This window comes from Leptodactylus fuscus, chromosome 5 (genome assembly GCF_031893055.1).
Source record: "Leptodactylus fuscus isolate aLepFus1 chromosome 5, aLepFus1.hap2, whole genome shotgun sequence".
In the NCBI taxonomy this organism is placed as follows: Eukaryota; Metazoa; Chordata; class Amphibia; order Anura; family Leptodactylidae; genus Leptodactylus; species Leptodactylus fuscus.
Genome location: NC_134269.1, coordinates 130840357 through 130864288, shown reverse-complemented (window position 1 = coordinate 130864288; position 23932 = coordinate 130840357). Strand labels below are relative to the sequence as shown.

The window sequence follows — 23932 nt, the reverse complement described above, 5'->3', positions numbered from 1 at the left end:
TCACAGCGTTGTCTTACTTCTAGGCCTAGGCAAGCCGACTGCACATGCCCATGGTCACAAGAAAAATGGCTGCTTCCACGGTATTGGAAGCAGCCATTTTCTCGTGGCCGGCGGGCATGTGCAGTCGGCTTGCCCGAGGCCTAGAAGTAAGATGCCGCCGGAAGAAGACGCGGTGAAGACCTCGTCGCTGAAGAAGATGGAGGCGGCACTGGAGAGCTCTCTGGCAGCATTGGGGATGCCCCCAGTGCTGTTTGAGTGCTGGGGCCCACCCCCAGTGCTGCGAGAGAGATTTACATTTACGGCGGCGCGGAGAAGAAAAGGAAAGGTAGGAGATGAATAGCCTTTCTTAAGGCTATTCCGACATGTTAGGGAGAAAAAAAATGTGTTTAAAGGATAGGATCCCTTTAAAACATTACAGTTATGACTAAGAGGGCAAAGCATAACATAGAGATTCAAATGGTACCCAGAAAATTTGTGCTTGAATCATGCCTCCCTTAAAGGGGTATTCCCATTAACATAACCATTTTTAAATTTGTAGATAATTAAAAGTTAAACATTTTTGAAAATATAAGTAAACATTTTGCAGAGTTTTAAGGATTTTCTCTAAATATCTACACTCACCGGCCACTTTATTAGGTACACCATGCTAGTAACGGGTTGGACCCCCTTTTGCCTTCAGAACTGCCTCAATTCTTCGTGGCATAGATTCAACAAGGTGCTGGAAGCATTCCTCAAAGATTTTGGTCCATATTGACATGATGGCATCACACAGTTGCCGCAGATTTGTCGGCTGCACATCCATGATGCGAATCTCCCGTTCCACCACATCCCAAAGATGCTCTATTGGATTGAGATCTGGTGACTGTGGAGGCCATTGGAGTACAGTGAACTCATTGTCATGTTCAAGAAACCAGTCTGAGATGATTCCAGCTTTATGACATGGCGCATTATCCTGCTGAAAGTAGCCATCAGATGTTGGGTACATTGTGGTCATAAAGGGATGGACATGGTCAGCAACAATAGTCAGGTAGGCTTTGGCGTTGCAACGATGCTCAATTGGTACCAAGGGGCCCAAAGAGTGCCAAGAAAATATTCCCCACACCATGACACCACCACCACCAGCCTGAACCGTTGATACAAGGCAGGATGGATCCATGCTTTCATGTTGTTGACGCCAAATTCTGACCTTACCATCCGAATGTCGCAGCAGAAATCGAGACTCATCAGACCAGGCAACGTTTTTCCAATCTTCAATTATCCAATGTCGATGAGCTTGTGCAAATTGTAGCCTCAGTTTCCTGTTCTTAGCTGAAAGGAGTGGCACCCGGTGTGGTCTTCTGCTGCTGTAGCCCATCTGCCTCAAAGTTGGACGTACTGTGCGTTCAGAGGTGCTCTTCTGGCTACCTTGGTTGTAACGGGTGGCTATTTGAGTCACTGTTGCCTTTCTATCAGCTCGAACCAGTCTGGCCATTCTCCTCTGACCTCTGGCATCAACAACGCATTTCCGCCCACAGAACTGCCGCTCACTGGATGTTTTTTCTTTTTCGGACCATTCTCTGTAAACCCTAGAAATGGTTGTGCTTGAAAATCCCAGTAGATCAGCAGTTTCTGAAATACTCAGACCAGCCCTTCTGGCACCAACAACCATGCCACGTTCAAAGGCACTCAAATCACCTTTCTTCCCCATACTGATGCTCGGTTTGAACTGCAGGAGATTGTCTTGACCATGTCTACATGCCTAAATGCACTGAGTTGCCGCCATGTGATTGGCTGATTAGAAATTAAGTGTTAACGAGCAGTTGGACAAGTGTATCTAATAAAGTGGCCGGTGAGTGTAGTGGTCACAAGTTTTTGTCTTGATCAGTTGCCAGTGGATACGACCATGGATGCAAGAACTTTCTAAGGTCAAAAAATCGGCTTTGATTTCCTTATCGTGGCCAGGACGTCTCCTGATACATGTAGTGTCCCTGCCTGATAACCCAGCTACAATAAGAAAATCAAGGCTGGGTTCCTGATAAGTCCCAGACCATAAAAAGTTTCTGCTTTTGTGGTCGTATCCATTTAACTCCCATTTCATTACTTTATTTTTATCTTTTGGTATTGTGTAAGTAAGTGTGTGGTCAACTTTTTTGTAACATACCATACTTTATTAATTTATCAAATGTCATTTTAAAAGAAAATGGGCTGTAAAGTTACAATTATCGATGCTCTTACTAAGCATTGCCAGAAGTCTGTCCATACACATGTACTCAATGTAGTATATAGAGCTAAAACATTTTTCCAAAGATGGATAGTCTCCTTCAAACAGCTGTATCTCCGATTTTATACCAACTAGAAAAATGGTTCTGGCATCAGCTGAGCTTCTCAGATTTCATATACTGCCAAGAGTTGAAGTACGAACTATAAAATAATTAGCTATCACTGGTTAACTGCTGCATATTGAGTTCACATTCCCAACTGTATTCTTAAGTAATGATCTCTCCGGTTCTTTTATAGTTTTCTTTGAATACTAGAACCATTTTTCTAGGTGTATAAAACCAGAGATACAGCCATTTGAAGTGACCATATCCCCTCTGGAAAATGTTTCATCTCTGCATATTTACTACAGAAAGTCCAAATACTTTTGTATTGTAACAGTTCAGTTAGAGGGTTGCTAAGGAAAATATTACAGCCTATTTTATATAAGAAAGGAAGTTATGTTAATAAAGTAAATTACATAAAACGCTGAACAGAGCTCCAATCTGAGACATCCAATGTCTGAGCTCATAATCGCACCCCTTGTCTGCTCCTGCGTGACAACGTCCTCCTAACAGTACAGAGCCTAAATACCCGGTTTCTCCAAAAATAAGCCCTAGTTAGTGTCTGTGTTCAGCGATGCATAATGTAATGGAGACTGAGAATAGGCTTACCATAGCTCCAACCGTCCTGGATAAGTGGCCTGCTACTTTCTGACGCAGAGGGCGGGTGTGGATTTTGCCCTGCTAAGTGCCACTACTATGCTGTGGGCTTGGCTATCTACGTGACCAGCCATCAAGTGCTACCCCTGCCTGCTCCCCCAGACGCAGCAACTCCTACTACAGCACCTCTCCCTTAGTGAAAAGGAGAGTAGATGGCAGAGGGGACAGTGCCACTGCCATAGAAAGTGTGTAGAGAGAGTGCCAGAAAGTTGGTTTAAGACCCACACATTGTGAATGTAATTGAGGGTTACATTTACTAACTAGTTTACAAGGTTTGTCCAGAGCAATTCAGAAAAGATTCTGATTTGCTCCTGTGCCTCAAAAATAAGAACTAACCCCAAAATAAGCCCTAGCCCTTTTTTCAGAGACAATAAATAGAAGACCCTGTCTTATTTTCAGAGAAACACGGGTTGTATATCAGCCACCAAAACTAACATTGATTTCTTGGAAACAGTGGAGAGAGAATTCTAACTGTGTCAGAATCTTGGGAGCAGCCGCTATTATAGGGATTCTACCATTAAAAACCTCCCCCCTTGTTGACATGACAGAATAGCCTTAAAAAGGGCTATTCTTCTCGCCCTACTGTTCGCTTAAAATCTAGTTTTTTGCCGGTATGCAAACGAGTTCTCTCCCAGCACTGGGGGCGGGCCCCAGTGCTCAAACAGCATCGGGGGCTTCCCCAATGCTGCAAGAGAACTCTCCAGCGCTGCCTCCATCTTCTTCAGGAAAGCAGTCTTCACCTGTCTTCTTCTGGGGGTTGGCTTCAAACTTCTAGGTATTGGGCTTAGGGCAAAGCTAACTGCGCATGCCCGCCGGCAACAAGAAAATGGCCGCTTACACAGTATTGTGTTCTCTCACAGCATTGGGGATGCCCCCAGTGCTGCGAAAGAACTTTTGCATACCGACGAAATCCGGGATTTATACCGAACGGCGGTGCGGAGAAGAATAGCCTTTCTTAAGGCTATTCTTTTGTGTCTACGAGGAAAAAAAGGTTTTTAATGGTAGAGTCCCTTTAAATGATGTAAAGAACTGGACTTGTTGGAGCTAGTAAACGGTCCTCTTTAATACCTATGACCAGTACAGGTAAGAACTGACCTCCTGTCTAATTATAGCACTTTCTTCTCTTTGTCAAAAAAAAAAAAAGCATTTTTCTGATAACCATGTCAGGAAGTGGACAAGCATTACTGTATTGTGTTGACTAGGTCTGCTTAGAATAACATTGATAGCCATGAGTGGCCCTTGAGCTACAAGTTGTTCATCTCTGGGTTGGATCATGAGGACACTGCAGCTTTCTTTGCAGTTATGGCAGTGCTTGTAATGGCAGTGTACTACATGCAGGGTGTAAGCAGCTCTTACACAGATTACTGTCCGCTGATTCCTATTTTACCCAGATACATGTTCACACTTGGCCAGCAGTGGATTTCTAGTAAACTAAGAGGGGTGAAAGTTGCTGCCAGACACTCCTTGCAGTGGTTAATCTGAGGACAAAATGATTGGGTATTTGGATTCATCATTTGTTGGGAGTCCTGAACACACATCAGATGATCTACCTCTTTTAGGACCCAATATTCCCTTGTTCATTTGGTTGATGGCTTAAAGGTATGCAGTGAATGGTGTAAAACCAGAGCTGCTTCTGTGTAGTATTAGATGCAGCTTGCTATTGAAATGTGAAAACAAAGACAGCTGCAGAGTCTGTAAGCAGGGCAGAAAATAATAGGTTGTCCAGTTAGGACGGCCCCTTTTTGTGCTAATGTATCATTTGACAATATCCTCCAATCTGCTCGTATGCAAAGGGAAACCCAATGCTGCTTCAGTAAAGCAGCAAGACACTGGACTGCTCCATGGAGGTTGGTAAAACATCAACTAAATCACATTACAATGTTATAGCTGCGTTCACAAGGCCTTCCATTTCAGAGCTGAACTCCAAACATTATTTACATGTTTTTCTATTTTGTTTTTTTCCCCATGTACTTGTGCTGTCATATACAGTATATCTATATATAATATAATTTTATTTATTTATTTTTTTTTATTGTATGGTTGTGTTGTCTAAGTGGTTCATCCATCTTTTCAAATGTGTAAAAATGTAACCATTCTTAAAAAAAAAAAATTCTATACTTTATTGAGTTTGATAAGTGAAAAAACTGAAACTGTGATCACTTCTGTATGCTGTCAATTATTTTTCACGCAACAAGAGATTTTATTAGGTGTCTGTGATCAGTAAAAACAGATCAAAGTAGAGCATGTCTTTGTTTTCTTTAGACTGTGAAAAACATGTGAATAATTAAATTTAAAATGAATGTGTCCGAAATTCCATCTGTATAAAATATGGCTGTACTCGCATTACAAATAAGATCTATGAATAAGGCCTAAATCACTATTTGCTACTTTTAATATCTTATTTTTTTTTTTTTTATTTTTGTCCTTTTTTAGATATTTGAATGGTGGTATTTTCGAAAGTATGGAACATCATTTATTGAGCAAGTCTCTGTAAGTCACTTACGCCCTCTGTTGGGAGGAGTGGACAATAGCACACCAAGTAACTCGAACACAAGTAACGGGGATGCTGATTCTAGTCGACAGAGTGTTTCAGGTATGATCGGGCTTGTAGCTTAATATTGTATATGGTTTAATGAAATATTTCCCACATGTACAAAATATGCCACTGGCTGCAGACTCCTATTTTTACACACGTTAAGTACTCCATGGATTAAATATCTAAATGGTGTCACAAAGACTTTTATAATAGACATCTGTTTAATCAATGCTGATTTAAGATGACAGAGTGGAAATTTAATGTTTGCAAAGGTACATTTCTGCAAATTAACATTATTATTATATATATATATATATATATATATATATAATTATATATATATATATATATATATATATATATATATATATATATATATATATATATATATATATATATATATATTTTATTTATTTTTTTTGAAGGACCGTTGAACAGTGTAACGCTAGGTTCACACTCGTGTTTGAGTCTCCGTATGAGACTCTGCTATCCATTCCACTTAGGGTTTCCCTTTTTCAGGTGTCCATGGGGACCCGAGGGTTGGAAACTTGAATGCTAGTGTGAGCCTAGCGTTACTCCCAATTCAATGACACTTATATTATGTTGTGGTGTTTTTTTTGTTGTTTTTTTGGAGGGGTTGATTATTGTGTAAAGTGTGTGTGTACTTCATGGTAATATACTTTTTTTTTTTTAATCTATAAGAACTTTTTTAATAGTTCCAATTATCGATGCACTTACTAAGCCTTGTCAAGAGTCTGTCCATACACATGTACTCAATGTAGTACATAGAGCTAAAGCTTTTAGGTGGATAGTCACTTCAAACATCTGTATCTATGGTTTTATTTCAGATGGTAGCACCTAAATGATTCTGGTATCATAAGGAAGATGATATTCTCAGCTTTCACAGTTGGGGATTTCTTTTCTTTTCTTTTAAATCTTATTTTATTGAAATTTTTTATGTATTTTACATCTCTTATGAACAGTACAAGATAAGTAGTAACAATTCAAACAGATTAGTTACAAAAAATTACGTACAAAACCATGTAAGGTAAGGATGGAATAAGCCGTTAAGTCGTTTTCATGTAGATATAAGAAAACAATAAAGACAATATACAGCCTAGTTGCGTCCATGTCTGCTTCATTACGGTAAGAATCAGAAAACTAGCAATAAAGTCAAGATGTGTCCCACAATGAGCACACACCAAACATAAACTGGGGGGAGGGGAGATGGGTGGGGGAAGAGAGAGGGAAGTAAAGAAAAGGGTTTAGGATGACAGAATGGGGATATATCATGACAGCGTAAATACATCCAACAAAATCAGAGCGAAAGGGATTTCCACCAGGGTGCCCAAATTTTGAGATATTTGTCATGGGATCTCTCCTTCCAACTGATTAGTTCTTCAAATCTAGCGATTTGATGCATTTTTTCGAGCCACAAAGCTACAGATGGAATGTCAGATTTCAACCAATAGAGCGGTATCAATTGTTTAGCTCCTTCTACAAGATGAGTCAAAAGATTTTCTTTCAATTTAACACCTGGGGATAATGGCTTCGACAAGAGAACAAATTCTGGAGTCAGCACATAATTCGACTTCAAAATGCGATTGATCTGGGACTGAATATCTTTCCAGTAGACCTGTATGAGGTCACATGTCCACCAGATATGAAGCATGGATCCCGTTTGTTTTTTACATCTCCAGCATAAGTCAGTGTCAGAAAGTTTCCTATGTCGAAGCCATTCTGGTGTTTTATACCAACGAGAAAGAACTTTAAAATGCAGTTCTTGCTGCCTTACGCATGTAGAAAAACCATTGGAGTTTCTGAGGATCAAAGCTGTATCTTCCTCTGTCAATTTAACATTTAATTCTTTCTCCCAAGAGGAGATATAGAGAGGTTTGGAAGGGGAGCTAGAATTGTAGAGAATGGACTTATACTTCGAGATAGAACGTTTTATGGGATCAGCAGAGTTTAATATAGTTTCAAATGGTGTTAGCGCCCTCTTAGAGGGAGCGTCCAATGTAAGTTTCTGAATAATCATTTGGAAGTGCGCATAGTGTAAAAAAATTCAAACGTTTTGGCATCAATAAAGATTGTAGCTTATGAAAAGAAAGTGGTTTTCCATTTTCTATCAAATCTCGCAGCGTAAGTCCCTCCAACAGATTCCAAAAATCCATATTGTGTGTGCCATGTGGCAAAACTATATAAGGTATTACAATAGCTGGTGTTAAGGGGGAGGGGGGAGAAGAGAGCTACCTTGTGTCGAAGCCAGGTTTCGCATGGCCCTTTTAGTAAAGGGTCAAAATTTTGCTTTTTCAGGGTATTTGCGTCTACAGTCCATAAATACCTAAGAAAATTTGTGCCATGCACACCTTTAGACCAAGTCGAACATGTATCATCTTTCAATGGGGGAGAGATAAGAAAGCCACCTGTTTAACTGAATGGCGTTATAATATTTCAGCACGTCAGGGGCGGCTATGCCACCTTCAGATTTATTCCTAACCAGTGTCTGATAAGCTAGTCTCGGAGGCCTATGGGACCAAATGAAAGCAGTGAACATTCTTTTCAAGGAGAGAAAGTAGGATGTCGGCGGAGATATAGGCAACATCTGTATAAGGTAAAGTATCTTAGGTAAGATATACGTTTGGAGAAGGTTTCTCCTGCCTAGCCAGGACAGGTACGGGAAGTCATAAGATTTGAGAAGACGCTTGATCTCTACAAGCAAAGGGACATAGTTTTTTTCATAAACCAAGTCTAAAGAACTAGGGAGGTTAACACCTAAGTATTTTATTGTTTGTCGTTTCCACAGATATGGAGAGGAGGCTTCTAATATGGATGCTTCGCTTTGAGGCAGAGAGATGTTCAGTATCTCTGATTTAGAGACATTGATCCTATAGTTGGATAGAGAGCCATAATAATGTAATATATCTGTGAGTACTGGGAGACCAACTTCTGGATTTGAAACTAGAAACAGAACATCGTCTGCAAATGCTACAGACGACACTGTTTTGCCATATGCATGGAAACCATGAATATCAGGGTGTTGCCTTACTGCTTGCAGCATTGTCTCCAGCGTTAGTATGAATAGGGATGGGGACAGGGGGCAACCCTGCCTCGTACCATTGGATATGTTAAAATAATCTGAGAGGGCACCATTAACTTTAATCCTGGCATGGGGTTGGGAGTATAACGTAAATACAGCTGTAACAAGTCGTGAAGGAAAGCCAAAAGCCTTTAATGAAGCTTCCATATAGGTCCAGTCCACTCGGTCAAATGCTTTTTCCGCATCAACTCCAAGTAGTACTAAAGGAGACCGAGTGGACTGGGCCAAATCTATGGCATGGAGAAGACTAATAGTATTGTCTTTCCCCTCCCTACCCTTTACAAAACCTGACTGTTCGCAATGAAGGAGTTTGGGCATGACATCTCTGAACCGCAAAGCAAGCAACTTTGCCCAAATTTTCAAATCATTATTCAGTAGAGATATAGGTCTATAGTTACTACAAGACGTCGGATCTCTGCCCTCTTTATGAATTAAAGTTATATGGGCTTCTTGTGTTTGTCTCTGCATGGGGCGTCCTTCTAATAAGGCATTACAAAACCTAGTAAGAGGGGGAAGAAGCTGAGCTTGAAAGGTGGTATAGTACAAAATCGGGAGCCCATCGGGTCCGGGGCTTTTGCCTGCTGGAAAACTACGAATAGTCTTCCAGACTTCCTCTTCAGATATGGGGGCAAGAAGAGAGGAACATTCTTCCTCTGTCAATTTCGGAAGAGTTAAATGACTTAAACTCCTGTATTTTGTGTTGTTTTTCCTGTAAGGGCAACGTAGACTCCTCTTGTCCCAAGTTATACAAGGCAGAGTAATAAGAATGGAATGATTTAGCTATATTCTCAGTGTCACTATCTAGTGTTCCAGCAGAATTTCTTATAGAAGCTATATAGGATTTCGCTCTCTCCTTTTTTAGCATAGCTGACATAAGCTTACCTCCTTTATTTCCATGTGAATACAATTTCACCTTAGAATAAAGGAGTTGTTTAGCCGAAGATTGGTTCAGAACCGCTTTCAACTTTTCTCGCAGTGCTATTAGATCAGCATGTGAAGCCGTAGCTGACGAACGTTTATGTAGCCTCTCTAGTATATAAATTTGGGACAAGAGGGAGTCCACTGTCTGTTGTTTTTCTTTCTTTTTTGCAGTGGCTTTAGCGATCAAAAGTCCTCTAACAAAGGATTTATGGGCTTCCCAGGATAAGGAAGGGGGGGGTCTCAGGAGTTTCATTTCTAACAAAAAAGTCACTTAACGCTGTTGCTACAGAGTCCCTGACTTCCCTGTGGCTTAGCAATGTTTCATTAAGTCTCCAATTCCAGGCTCTCGGTGTCATTTCAGGGAGTCGTATAGTAGTCGAGATCGGGGCATGATCAGAGACGCTAATGCATGAGATGGAAGAATGTGTCACCATAGGCAACAAGGACTTGGAACAAAAAATATAGTCTAAACGTTGGTACGTCTGGTGAGGGAAAGAGAAGAAAGAATAATCCTTCTGAGTGGGGTGCAGGGATCTCCATGAGTCAATCAAGTTCAGATTTTGTAACTGTTTTTGGATACAACCCAGTACCTTATATGACAAATGCGACTTCCCAGAGGAGGAATCTAATAAAGGATCTAAAGTTACATTTATATCTCCGCCGAGTACTACATCACCTTCCATAAATTGAGAAAGGGTTTGCAAAGTGGCAGAAAGCCATTGGGCTTGAGAAGTATTTGGAGTGTAGATAGATGCGAAAGTGACAGGTCTAGACGCTAACACTCCTTTGATAAAGATAAATCTACCCTCAGCATCTCTCAACTGTTGTTTACAGGTAAATGGTAGGGTGTGTTTAATTGCTATTGCTACTCCTTTTGAAGAAGAAGAAGAGTGGCAAGAGTAATACCATTGGTCATAAGGTGATTTAGGCAATTTAGGAATGTTACCTTGCTTATAGTGCGTTTCCTGCAAGAACAGGACATCTGCATCTAGCTTCTTCGCCATACTCAGAAGCCAATGACGTCTGTTCGGCGAATTAAGTCCATTCACATTAAAGGATGTGAACTTAAACGATGGCATCGAAGAATTTAGAGCTGGCTTCCTGGCGTCGACACAAGGAGCCATGGCAATGGGATTGAGCCCTCTTTAATTCCTAATAAAGAAATACAAAATAAAAAAAAAAAGGGGGGGGGGGGGGAGAAAGAAATGTAGAAAAAAAAAAAGGGATAAGAGGGGAGGAGGGTAGTCTTGAAAGGGGGTTAGAGAGATATAGGGGTTAGAGAAATTGCAACAAACAAATTTCGCAATAAAGCAGTTTTGTAGGACACTACTATCAATAAGTAAAATGAACTATGAGTAGTTTTGTACACTACTACAATCAAATTACAGCAGATCGTAACAAACTCAGGGGTCAAAATATATCCTGATCGGACGTGAACTCAGGCAGCCGCCATTATCCAGTGGAAAGAAAATGTGAATAAAGATACTTATTCAGTCGGTACACATGTGTCAAAAAAAGAAAACTATAAGCTAGGCGAGAACTCAACAGAGAACAGTGCATTATTTTAAACTATATAAGGCATATAGCAAATTCGAATCTCAGCAAACTATGATGAGCACAATTGAAGGAAAAAACAAATTCCTAATGTCTAGGAACCAAAAGGAACTAAGGTTCCATTACGTATGAAGGTTTGAACCAGTATTCTAGTATCCCACAGTTCAAAATATGTCCAATGTGGATGGAGATAGTAGGCACTCACAGGAACAATGGGGTGTAGGATTCTCATAGTAGGCTCTGCCTATGTTTCAAAATATTTTTCCTTGCTTTCGGAGTACGGTGTTTTTGAGCTCCCAGATCCAGAGGAGGTAATTGAGGTGGTAAGTCCAGATTGCTAGATGGTAGCCATGATGGAATCTCTAATGGATCTATGTCTAGCAAAGTCCAAACTTGTGGGAGGTCAACAGGTGAATGAACAGTAACACGCTTATTACCATGTAGTATAGCTAGACCAAAAGGATACAGCCAAGCATACTTGATTCCCCTAGCACGGAGCACTTCCAGCAAGGGTCTCAGCAATCTCCTCTTAGCCAAAATAGAAGGCGCCACATCTTGAAAAATGGAGATCTCATGTCCTTCTATTTCCATGCGGTCTTTCTCTCGAGCCGCGGTCAATATAGCACTAGTATCAACATACGACAGAAGGCCGCATATAACGTCCCGTGGGGGCTCACCTTGACGGGGTTTTGGACGCACTGCTCGGTGAATCCTTTCTATCACTATTTTCTCGGCGCGTTCAGGGCCCAAAAGATCCGAAAACAAGGACATCGCCACCTGGTGGAGGGAGTCCGCCTCAACCGACTCAGGTAAGTCCTTCAATCTAATATTACGCCTTCTACTCCTGTTCTCTTGATCTTCAATGAGCGACATTGATTTATCCAATAAATCTCCATGATACCTAAGATGGTCATTTACAGAGTCTGCATGTGATTGCACAGAGGTATATGCTTTCTCCAAGGCAGTTAGCCTGAGACCGGCTGTTACCATGTCTGCTCGCATCTCCTTCAATTCAAGTAATATTGGCGAAAGTGCACTGGCCAGTGTTTTCTGAAAAAAAGTACGAGTAAGTAGTACTTCACCCTCATCAGTCGGAGCCCCCTCCGTCTCGCTTTCTCCATCTGAGTCTCCCATGATGTCCCGTGCGGCCGAGGACGCCGGCGCCATCTTGGGAGAAGGCCTGGGTGAAACGGAGGTCTTCTTTCTGGCAAAACGCTGCAGGTCTCCGTGCAGTTTCAGAGTCTTAGGCGTGCTCGGAGGGTCTCTGGATCTATCTCTGCCTGTTCTCACCATTTTGGCGACTGGTATCTGCTGTTATAGCGGCCTTCTGGTTCACACTAGTCGGAGCTTCACAGAGATGCGTCCGCCATCTTACTCGGTCAGGCCACGCCCCCCACAGTTGGGGATTTCAACTTAATATGTAGCAGATCATGCTGCATATAAAATCACATTCCCTAATGTGTTTTTAATTGGTGATATCTCTTATATTAGTGATTCTGTTAGAGCTAGTTATTAAAGTCTGGCATATGAAAGCTGAAAATCTTTCTCTTATGATACCAGAACCATTTTTCTAGGTGGTACAAAACTGAAGATGAATCCACAAAGTGATCCTCCCTTTTGGTAAAAGCGTCATCTCTGCGTTTTTATAATATAACTGTGTACAGACTCCCCTTAGCAACAGCTCTGTTAGGTGAACGTTACAGCCTGTTTTATAATAAAAAGTAATTTATATAGGGTAATAAAGTATATAACAAAAACGGTCAAAACAACAATAAACTGTTTAGATGCATTATTCACTTGTGCCTGTCTTGGACTGGTGAACCCACAGATAGTTTTGTGCCATTTAATAACACTTCCATCATTGTTAGATGCTAAATTTAAACCCTGCTCTAGCAATATATATTACAATGGTACATGGCATACTAGTGTAAAGTGTACAATGCACTCACTCACCAGGCGCTTCATTCACCTTTTTCAGCCCTCAGGTAGTCCCCCTGGTTGGTCAGGTGAGTAGCCTACTGACCTGACAATTCACACACTAAGCAAAAAGTTCATGAGAACAGAATGTCCAGATTCTCATAGATGTGTGTAGTAAAAGTGATGGTGTGGGAATTGGTGGGTTACTCTGCAGATTACGTGACCAGCCAGAGGGAACATTCAGAGGCGAAATAAGGTGAATAAAGCTCAGTAATACAGATACATCAAAGAGGACCTTTCATGTCCTAATCGATGTGCGGTATTCTATACCGCTAGGGAGCCGACAGAGCACTGAAATCAGTGCACTGTTAGCTTTCCTGGTATCAGTGGTGAACCTAGCCCCTCTGCTGCCTGAGGCGGTCGATCAAAAGTAGTCCCACCCCCTCCGGACTGACCGGTTTTTCTTTTGATCGTCCGCATCAGGTAGCAGTGGGAAGGTGTGCATCTATATATATTATGTCCCACAGCGGCCCGCCCCATAGTTGCCCGCCCAACTCTATTGTGCTCCATAGCCGCTGTGGAGTATAATAGTGGTTGCAGGGGGCCACTGCTACTCATTCTTTAAAGGACACCCCCCCCCCATCCCGTTTTTATAACATACCAGTAAAGAGAGAGAGTTGTATATACTTACATTATATACCCATCTACTCACACAGATACATTCATATACAACACACACACCTATCTACACACATACGGGACTCACACAGTATATAAGACACATAATGAAAACACATATACACATATTTTATCCAAGAATATATACTTACCTTTGGCTGAATTGCTGGACATGGAGGAAAGTCCTGTGCAGCTCTGCCTGGCAGTGGAGTAAGCTGTGACATCGCAAGAGACTTCTCCCCTCACACTCTGAGGGGGAGGGATGGCACAGCAAGCTGATGTGTGCAGGGAAACTTTTACAAACAGCGATCAGCAGCCCCCCCCCTTCTAACGCAGACCCTGGATAGATGCCGAATTTCAAAAGGACCTTTGATGACATCATCAAAGGTCCTTTAACTTTAATACTGTTTTAGGTTAAAAAAAAAAAAAAAAGTCCCGTGGCTGCCGCCCCCTCCCAAACTGCCGCCCTGAGGCGGCTGCCTCACATCGCCTCATTAGAGGTGCGGCCCTGCCTGGTATGCACTCCTTATCCTATGGAGTAGAGTGCAAACACTGATATGGGTCTCATATTCAATCACATTTACTCAGCAAATCCGGTTCTAGAACATGCTCCTGACATATCGGACTTAACATGACTAGAGTGCTTGATATAACTGGTTCCCTCTTAATGATTCATTATAAATGTTTTATTTACCTGAGGTTTTTTTTTCCATTTCACAGAATGTAAAGTTTGGCGAAATCCATTAAACTTGTTTCGAGGAGCAGAGTATAACAGGCAAGTTCTTGAAATGAATAAACACTCACTGAACTGCTCTACACAAACTTTTTGATTATATTGACCTACTAGTGCAGGTCAGATACCTATTCGGGGTGCCAGTTTTTAGAGTTACAGCAGAAAATACCAATACTGTTACTTCTAGAGGATAAAAGTCTGACTATGGTCATGTGATTTACAGTCCATGGTCATGTGATGAGCACACAGGTGCCGCTCGTTATAGTGACAGCACAGTAATCAGACATCTGCCTGGTAATCAGCTGTGCACCTGTGTCCTCATCACATGACCATGGACCGTACATCACATGACCATGGACAGAGTTTTATCCAATAGAAGTAACAGAATGAATAACAACAAGCAGAGATCTAGAAAACTGTGAGAAATTGATACAGAAAGTATATTGGAAAACTGTATATCTTTTTATTGTACAAACAATAACATTTGTCTCTTAATATTGATCTGAAAGTGGCCAACCCCTTTAAGAGGCTTTCTCAATCCTAATTGACCTGATAAATCGAGTTTATTAGAGCAGAGTTCTGCTGGAGATTGGAGAAGGGAAATGACAAAATGATCAGCTAAACCTGGGACTTGCCTCTAAAGAATATACTGGCAGAAGTAAATCTCATTGCTAGCCTAAGTCATTGGGGGACTTGGTAAATCCAGCACATTACAAAGGTAATGGCTCATTCAGTCTTATTTATTACAATTTCCCAAGCTGTATGGGGTTGTCTGTGCGGTGCTGTGTAATACAAGACATTCTCTGCACCTGTCAAAATGACAGTAGCTCTGACAACACTGCAAACAATTCGCTGAGCTTCACCCACATCATAAATATTCACTTTTGTTCTGTGAATTTGTAGAACTAAAATATATTCACATATTCTGTTTTCTGTCATTAAAATGCGCATTGTACAGTTTTTCTTGCTTTAATAAGGTGTCTGTGGAACTAAAATTTTTTATACATTATACAGATAAGCTACCTAAGCTTTCATTAAAGCTTAATGTATACACAGTATACATTGACTTATTCCTGAAAATGTGAAGTATTTGGTTAGATTCAGGACATAGACTTAAACAGATGTTAGTCACCCCTTTTAAATAAATGCAAAGAAGCATGCAATTTTATCACAATAAGCATTCATGACAGTAAACTTAGTTATGTGGTTATCTAGTAGAGCACTACAACACCTGTGTCAGACATAAGGCCTGCAGCCTTGTGTCTTGTGGCCCAGGGCCATCCCTGCAGTGAAGCGAGCTGAGGCATGTCCTGGTGTTCTGCAGTGTTGGCTACAGTGTGCCCTGGAAGTGGCAGCGTGGATAGGTGAGCAAATTATCTGCCTCTTCTGGCCTGACATATACTGTATGGAGGCAAAAAAGGGGTCATATACTGTGTGGGGGTCAAAAAAATGAGGGGGGCATATACTGTGTAAGGGTGCATTCACACTACGTTTCCTGAAGCTTATTCTGAACGTAAAACACGTTCAGAATAAGCGGCGTATAAAGCAGCTCCATTCATTTCTATGGCAGCCGGCATACGAGCGCTCCCCATAGAAATGAATGGGCTGCTTCTTTCACTACGAGCAGTCCCATTGAAGTGAATGGGAAGTGCCGGCGTATACGGCAAGCTCTGCTCATGCCGAGCAGTACACGCCGGCACTTCCCATTCACTTCAATGGGACTGCTCACAGTGAAAGAAGCAGCCCATTCATTTCTATGGGGAGCGTTCGTATGCCGGCTCCCATAGAAATGAATGGAGCTGCTTTATACGCCGCTTATTCTGAACGTGTTTTACGTTCAGAATAAGCTTCAGGAAACGTAGTGTGAATGCACCCTAAAGAGGCATATACCGTGTGGGTTCAGTAGTAAACCAGTAGTCTCATGAGCCCTCTTGCCACACTACTGTTTCCAGGTGTAGAGAATTTCATATTTACTACTTTTCCCTGCAAAGCTCTGATATACTCTTGACCGTGTGCTTCTTTTAATGTCCTGCCATCCATGCTCACTCCCGCTTTATGGTATCGCTTCCGGGACCATAGTGCAAGTGACACAATAATCGGGAGGACAATAGAAGAGGTGTACAGCTGGGAGCCACATCAGTGCTTTGCAGGAAAAAAAAGGCAATTATGAAATTCACCAGAGTTGTGTGGCCTGGACTGTTTGTATTGTAATTTAGGGTGGGGGGGTTACCAATATGTCTGTGGGGGGACAAATGGGACACAATTTCTTATGGGGCGAATGTTTCCTGTGAAGGGAGATATTTAGGACACTACTACCTGTGTGTATTAACAACATATTAACATCAGCCTTATGGTTGCCTTCAATGGGCTATAAATGTAACTAACTACACATAACTACATTTATACAGTTGCAGAATTACTTTGAAGACAACCATGAGGCTGATGTGGCCCTGGGTGAAAATGAGTTTGACATGCTGCATTACTGTATATTGTTGAGAAATGTTATGCCTTGTCATGTTTGGATATGTAGCATGTTAAAAAGAAAAGCATAAAACATTGCAGTGAATGCAATCTGAATCTCTGAACAATAAAACATTTTCACTTTAAGATTTTAAAAATTAAAATAAAAAAACATTTGGAATTTTTTGTTCTCTCTATTGGTTATGTACATAGTAAGATGTGATCAAATGCTTGTTCCTAACACATGCAGGACTTGAAATTAGATTTTAAAGTCTAGAATTTTTTTTAATTTACCCTCTGTGTCACTCTCAAATCAATTCAAGGAATCAAACCTGTGCACCATTCATAGGTCCTGGTGAATTTGAAGGGGTTACAAAAGTCAGCACCATATTAATGGTGGATTGTAAAAGTACAATTCTCTGTCTCAAAAACATGTAAAAACTAAAAGCAAGTATGTTACTTTTATAGTGTTTTTCCATTCATAGATCAATTAGACTTCAAGTCCATGTGTAATGTACAAGAAAACATGTATTACTGTATAACACCATAGCTGACCATGCACATTAGATATGTTTGTGGAATCCAAAAACTAATGTGCTTTGAAGCAACCTCAAAAGTCATGTTGTTGAAATATCTGTTCCTTGAGAGATGTCTGCCAGCTGCCTACTCCTCTGTGTCTACAGTAAGGATGCTACAGATGAAACGTTTAGCATCACACTGCCATCACAGTCCCGCATTGCATTAACAATTCCTGCCTTTCAGTATATAGTACGTCTGAGGTTGGGAAGGGGGTCTCTTTAAATAGTTGCAATTGTGGTTTGTTTTTTTTTTACACTTCAAGCAATGATTCTGATGGTATATAAAAGTGAGATAAGATACTGTCTGTTCCCTACTGTGTTTTCAGATGGTGATATTCCCATTTTTTTAAGTAGCTAGAACAGTGATCTTGGGTAGCATATCAAGCTGATTGATTATATATATATATATATATATATATATATATATATATATATATATATATATATATATATATATATATATATAAAAAAAATTTTTTTTTTTTTTTTAATGACTCCAGACATTGTTCTAGGGGGTATAAAACTGGAGATACGGCCATTTAAGATGACCCCCTCACAGCATTGGCCTCATCCTCCAGAATATATATATATATATATATATATATATATATATATATATATATATATATATATATATATATATATAATTTTTTTCCTCCAAATGCATGTTTAACATGATGTCCATAAGTGACTGCTGCATCTATATATTGTGAATTGTTGGACATTTACAAGTGTATATTTAATAGTTCTCCTTTCATTGTATTACAGATACACATGGGTGACAGGACGGGAACCGTTAACATATTATGATATGAATCTTTCAGCCCAGGACCACCAGACCTTCTTCACATGTGACACAGATCACATGAGACCAGCAGATGCGAGTAAGAACTGCACTGAGTGTTGCAAATAAACAAAATACGAGAGTTTACTAGCATTTTACAGTATCTGTGATCATAACTCTGTAATAACGGAAAGCAGCGTTACCAGTTTTTCCAACTATAGTAGTAGCAAAGAACAAACCTTTTAGAGCAGTGAAGAAGTTACATTGGAATAATTTCTGCTTGGCAAAATATATTTGTATAATTCTTTTAAGGCTATATTAGATGGCCAGACCTGGGCCAGCAGGAGTGCTGATCAGAAACACATCAGCACTAGCTAACATTGGCCGATACAAACTGAATGTGGGTGGCAAGCTCTCATCTGTGTTTGCTTCTCCCCTATTCTGTAGCATTATAGGCATTATTGCCTGGATTATACATGGTGAGATTCTACCGATACGCTGCATCTTTTATCCTGCATAAAGGATTCAATGAGCCGACTAGCAAACATTCACTCATTGGTAACCTGCAGATAATTGACAGCTCCATTAGAAAGGGCAGTTATTGGCAACAGGCTTCCCTAGAAGTTCTTGTTGTTGGTAATAGTCCTGCTTATCAGATTGTGCATTGGGACTCTTAGTATTGACAAAATCCAGCAAATGCAAAGCAACTAGCAACTACTTGTCTTCCATTTTTGTTCCCGCCACCCCCCCCCCCCCCCCCCCCACCTTCTCAGTAGTCACAGCTGGACTCTGTTTGCCTCCTCATTAATTCTGAGAGCAGGGACTCCATCTCCCTTCTCTAGAACTGAGAGCACTGACTTCCTCACCCACTTGTCTTTGCCTTCCACATGCTCTTGTAATGCACACTGTGGTGGCAGAAAGCTATGTAAAGCACTCTGTTGCCTGTACTATCTGAATAAGGCCGGGTTCACACAGAGTATTCTGGCTCGTCATTTGGTACGTAGACGCCGCGGGAGGATTTGCGGGCCGTATACGCTCCCATTGTTTTCAATGGGAGCTGGTCTCGTACACGCGGCGCTATTTTGCAGTCGTGATTTTGCGGCAGCCGCAAAATAGCGCCGCGTGTACGGTACCGGCTCCTATTGAAAACAATGGGAGCGTATACGGCCCGCAAATCCTCCCGCGGCGTCTACGTACCAAATGACAAGCCAGAATACTCCGTGTGAACCCGGCCTAAATCTCTAAAGATTGCCACATGGCGGTGAAGTCAGAGACTGGAACAATTTTGGCTGGAGTCAGGGGAAAAAAGTACGGACTCTACATCCGGCATCAAATAAAATTATTAAAGGTGTTGTCCAGTTTCAGTCATATATTGAGACAAATGTTATTGTTTGTATAATGAAAAGTTAGGGGATGTTCACACTACCATTATGAATGTCCATTGCTCTCATCTCTCATAGAATGATTGCAACAGACATTAACAGTAGTAGAGTGATATACCTCTACAGCCCCGCCTCCATTTCCATTTATGCTAATGTAAAAAAAACGAGACTGGAGCTTTTCTACATGCAAGACTCTTCCATCAGAAAAGAAGAAAACTTCGGTCATGTATTTAGATAAAGATGAATGCTGATGGACACCAGACTTTCTCTATCTGCATCGGTCTTAATGTCTGTTGCTCTCATCCTATGAGGAATACAAGAAACTGGCATTAAAGGTTGCTAACTAATTTCTCATACTGATGACCTATCCACAGTCCATGGATAGGTCGCCTATCCACAGCAGAGCTGCAAATCCCCTGGAAGCACTGAATAGGGGTGGTGCTGCACGCAGTCTCTGTCCATTAGCATCTTCTACCACGCGGAGGCTGCTGGAATAGCTGATCTGCCTGGGGCTTGGCTGTCTGAGCCAGATGGATCATGGGATAGGTTATCAGTATGAAAATTTTAGGGCTGGAAAACCCCTTTTAAATAATCCAAAATACTTTCTGTATTAATTCCTCACCATTCTCTAGATCTTTGTTTGCGGTCATTCATTTTGCTTACTTCCAGTGGATAAAAATCAGTCCATGGTCATGTGATGTACACACTGGTGCATGGCTTGTTACAAGGTGAGCTTTGTCCATCACATGACCCTGGACTGGTCAGAATGAATGGCAGCAAGCAGAGACCTAGAAAACCATGAGGCATTAATGGAGAGATAATATTGAAAACTTTTCTTAAACATTCTTCTGAAACTGGAGAACCACTTTAATTTTTAATTCCTGATATTCTAGAATTAACTAGATGCATACCTTTAGTTTGTTGCAGATTTCTTTTCTTAGGAATTCAATCATTGTTTTTAGTAAATGAGGAGCCTTACTGCTTCTGAGTGACCTTGGCTGTCAGTCATTTATAAAGAAGTCTGAGCAAGAGCCAGTCGCTGCACCGTAGTAATGTCTTACAAGTAATAAAATATCACATTGCCTGTAAATCAAATTAGTTTGTGTGTGCCGCTGTATCCTGCTTTAGTTGACATGGCTTTAGTGTCACTGGAGGCTTTCCTTCAGAATCCAGTATGTGATGACATTTTTTTTTTCTTCTTCTTATTTGGTAAACAGTAATGCAAAAAGCATGGCGAGAAAGAAACCCACAAGCCAGAATTTCTGCAGCACATGAAGCACTAGAATTAAACGAGTGAGTAGCCATATTTAACCACCAAGGAGACTGAATGCATTTCTTAAAACTAAGTGATCACTCTACATTTATGCCACAATTACTGTGTGCAGAGTTGTGTAACCACACTCCTGTGGTAACCAAACAGAGTCTGCTGCAAGGATACTGGTCTGGTAAAAATAATAAATAAAATGCATCTATTAAATTAGATTTTTGCTAACTCTTTGGAAAAAAAAACAAACAGAAATTATTCAGAAAGAGAAGTATCCGCAACAAAGTACTCTGCTCTGCTACATTACATAAACAGGATTGTCGCACGGATGTTCTCAGCATGGTAATACAGTAAAATATAGTGGCCTTGTATATACTTAGTCCCAACAAACCTTTGTCACAACTATAACTTGGTCTAACAATGCTATGGTTATATATTGAAGTAAAAGGTGTGTGTTAAAGACCACTGTCACTGCACATATACCGAACAAACTCCTCATGTTTGCTTCCTGGAACTTCTTAGGGCCCCTTCATACGGCATAAGTGTGCTGCTCGTTTACACACGTGTCCGAGTGTGGCGCTTCAAAACAGAGCTGATTTCAATGGGAAGCGCGTGTATATCGTTTAAATGAGCGACACGCTTACGCCGTGTGAAGGGGCCCTTAAAGTAGAGAGCCAGTATAAGCTCCATCGCACGTTGAGGGTCCCCTCATACGATGTAACGTGCTGTTGATTCTGACATGTAAACTCGTGTCAGTCAACACTGCAAAACAGAATCCCATTGACTTGTTACGAGCGCTAAACGGAACCCCTTGTAGTCAATGGGATTCTGTTTTGCAGCGCTGACTCTGACATGAGTTTGTGTCAGAATCAACGGTGCGTTACATCATGTGAACGGACCCTGACCCCGTACATCTACCTGATGTGCATTAAGAGACCCATACAAAATATAATGTCCTGCTTTTCTTTTGTTTGGAGTACAGATGTGCCACTGCATTTATTCTGCTGGCTGAAGAAGAGGCAACGACCATTGTAGAGGCAGAGAAGCTGTTTAAGCAGGCACTGAAGGCTGGGGAAGGGTGCTACCGACGAAGCCAACAATTACAGCACCATGGCACTCAATATGAAGCTCAGCACCGTGAGATTATTATTTATTTTTATTATTATTATTATTATTATTATTATTATTCTGCATTAAAATAATTACCCAAAGACACAGAATTCAGGGGTTAGTTGCTACTGGGCCCTGGCCACTGAGGAGACCCAAAAGGTCTGTCTGCCACATTAAATGTACCACTATTCTAAAAGGCATGATGTAGTTAGGGGCCCCTTTAAAGATTTTGCTTTAGGGCCCAGGAGCTTCAAGTTATTCCTTTGGCTATATAGGTCTGATTTACACTTGTATTGTTTCAGGACGAGACACAAATGTTTTGGTGTACATCAAAAGAAGACTAGCAATGTGTGCACGAAAGCTAGGAAGAACAAGGGAAGCTGTGAAGATGATGAGGGATGTAAGTACGAGACCCTTCTATTAGCTTATGTACTGTGCCTAAACCACATTGCTACATTTGGGGAAGACATTAATATAAACAGTAAAGCTATGTTTTAGCAGCTTGAACTATGCCCTTTTTCATTAGACCATTGAAAATTGATAATGTATAAAATTGAATTGTGCGTTTCTGATTAATAGACGGTTTCTCATATGATTTTCTGGGAGTGTCTATCATAGTAATTGGCTAGGTTTTTGGATGCATCTCTGCCCTGTGGAGTAATGCTCCTGTGTATATGACTAAAGCCAGTGTTTTTGCTCTCTCATTTCTTCTAGTTAATGAAGGAGTTTCCACTGCTGAGTATGTTCAATATTCATGAGAACTTGTTAGAAGCTTTGCTAGAGCTGCAGGCATACGCAGATGTACAAGCCGTTTTAGCAAAGTATGATGGTGAGTTCACAGGTTTTGTTTTTTTTTTTTGTTTTTTTGCACACTCACATCCTTATACACTTTTATATTTGTTAATACTTTAAGCTAGGTTCACACTGACACTTTTCATTTGGGTTATACATCACATTGATAATATAAGACTGGATATACAAATTACATAGCTGACAGTGTCAGAGCTCAGAATCGCACCCCTTGCCTACTCCTATCTGACATTGCTCTCCTGACAATAGAGAAACTAAATAGCAGATCTTGGCACCATAAGTAACAGCATTGATTTCTCATGAACAATAGAGGCTAGAGAAAACATTCCAACTCTAGTATGGAAAACATTCCATAAGCTGTTAAATGGTGTAAAGAGTTGGCTTTGTTGCCGATGGTGAAAGGTCCTCTTTATATTAATCTGTGCGATCTTCCTGAAGTGATAGGGAATTGAAAAAAACAAAACAAACAAAAACATGGGGACCTTTGTTTTCAGGTATTTGGTTTAACACACTAGCAAATAAAAAAAAAAAAAAAAAAATACACACACACACACACGTTTATACATGTAGGTCCACAGTAAATCCTGCCACATGGCTGGGATATAGTATGATAAATGTGATCACTTGCTAGTTTGTAATTCCTGCATTAATTTCTTTTCTGCCTGCAGATATCAGTTTACCAAAGTCTGCCACTATATGTTATACGGCTGCACTGCTGAAAGCGCGAGCAGTATCAGACAAGTAAGTTTTTTTTTCTATTTACCCAAAACTTCAGTGGCTCCCTATGTACTGTACAGGGAATGACTTGGTCACTGGAATATATTTGACTTTTGTCGTCTATCCTCAGAACACTACATGGCAGAGTCTCCATTTTAGATGGCCACTTGCTCTTACAGTGGATTGCAAAAATATTTTGAACTATCACATTTTGTCACCTTACAATCACAAACTTAAATGTATTTTTCATTGAGATTTTAAGTGATAGACCAACACAAAGTAGCAGATAATTGTGAAGTGGAATGAAAATGGTACATGGCTTTCAAAATTTTAATCAAGTAAAAATCTGAAAAATGTGACATGCAAAAGTATTCAGCCCCCTGTACTCTGATACCACTAAATAAAATCCAGTGCAATAAATTGCCTTCAGA

At 40.7% G+C, this 23932-nt stretch overlaps 1 protein-coding gene across 4 annotated transcripts in view; it reads left to right on the top strand.

Moving 5' to 3' along the window:
• Nucleotides 1-23932, top strand: part of ST7 (suppression of tumorigenicity 7) — a 90618-nt gene that overhangs the window by 41448 nt on the left and 25238 nt on the right. For all 4 annotated transcript variants that reach the window (XM_075274265.1, XM_075274264.1, XM_075274268.1 and 1 more), the window contains exons 3-10: nucleotides 5391-5550; nucleotides 14384-14438; nucleotides 18203-18318; nucleotides 20818-20893; nucleotides 21847-22001; nucleotides 22277-22374; nucleotides 22689-22803; nucleotides 23453-23525. In XM_075274265.1, coding sequence (XP_075130366.1) covers nucleotides 5391-5550; nucleotides 14384-14438; nucleotides 18203-18318; nucleotides 20818-20893; nucleotides 21847-22001; nucleotides 22277-22374; nucleotides 22689-22803; nucleotides 23453-23525 — 848 coding nt within the window. The remainder of the gene's footprint in view (nucleotides 1-5390; nucleotides 5551-14383; nucleotides 14439-18202; nucleotides 18319-20817; nucleotides 20894-21846; nucleotides 22002-22276; nucleotides 22375-22688; nucleotides 22804-23452; nucleotides 23526-23932) is intronic.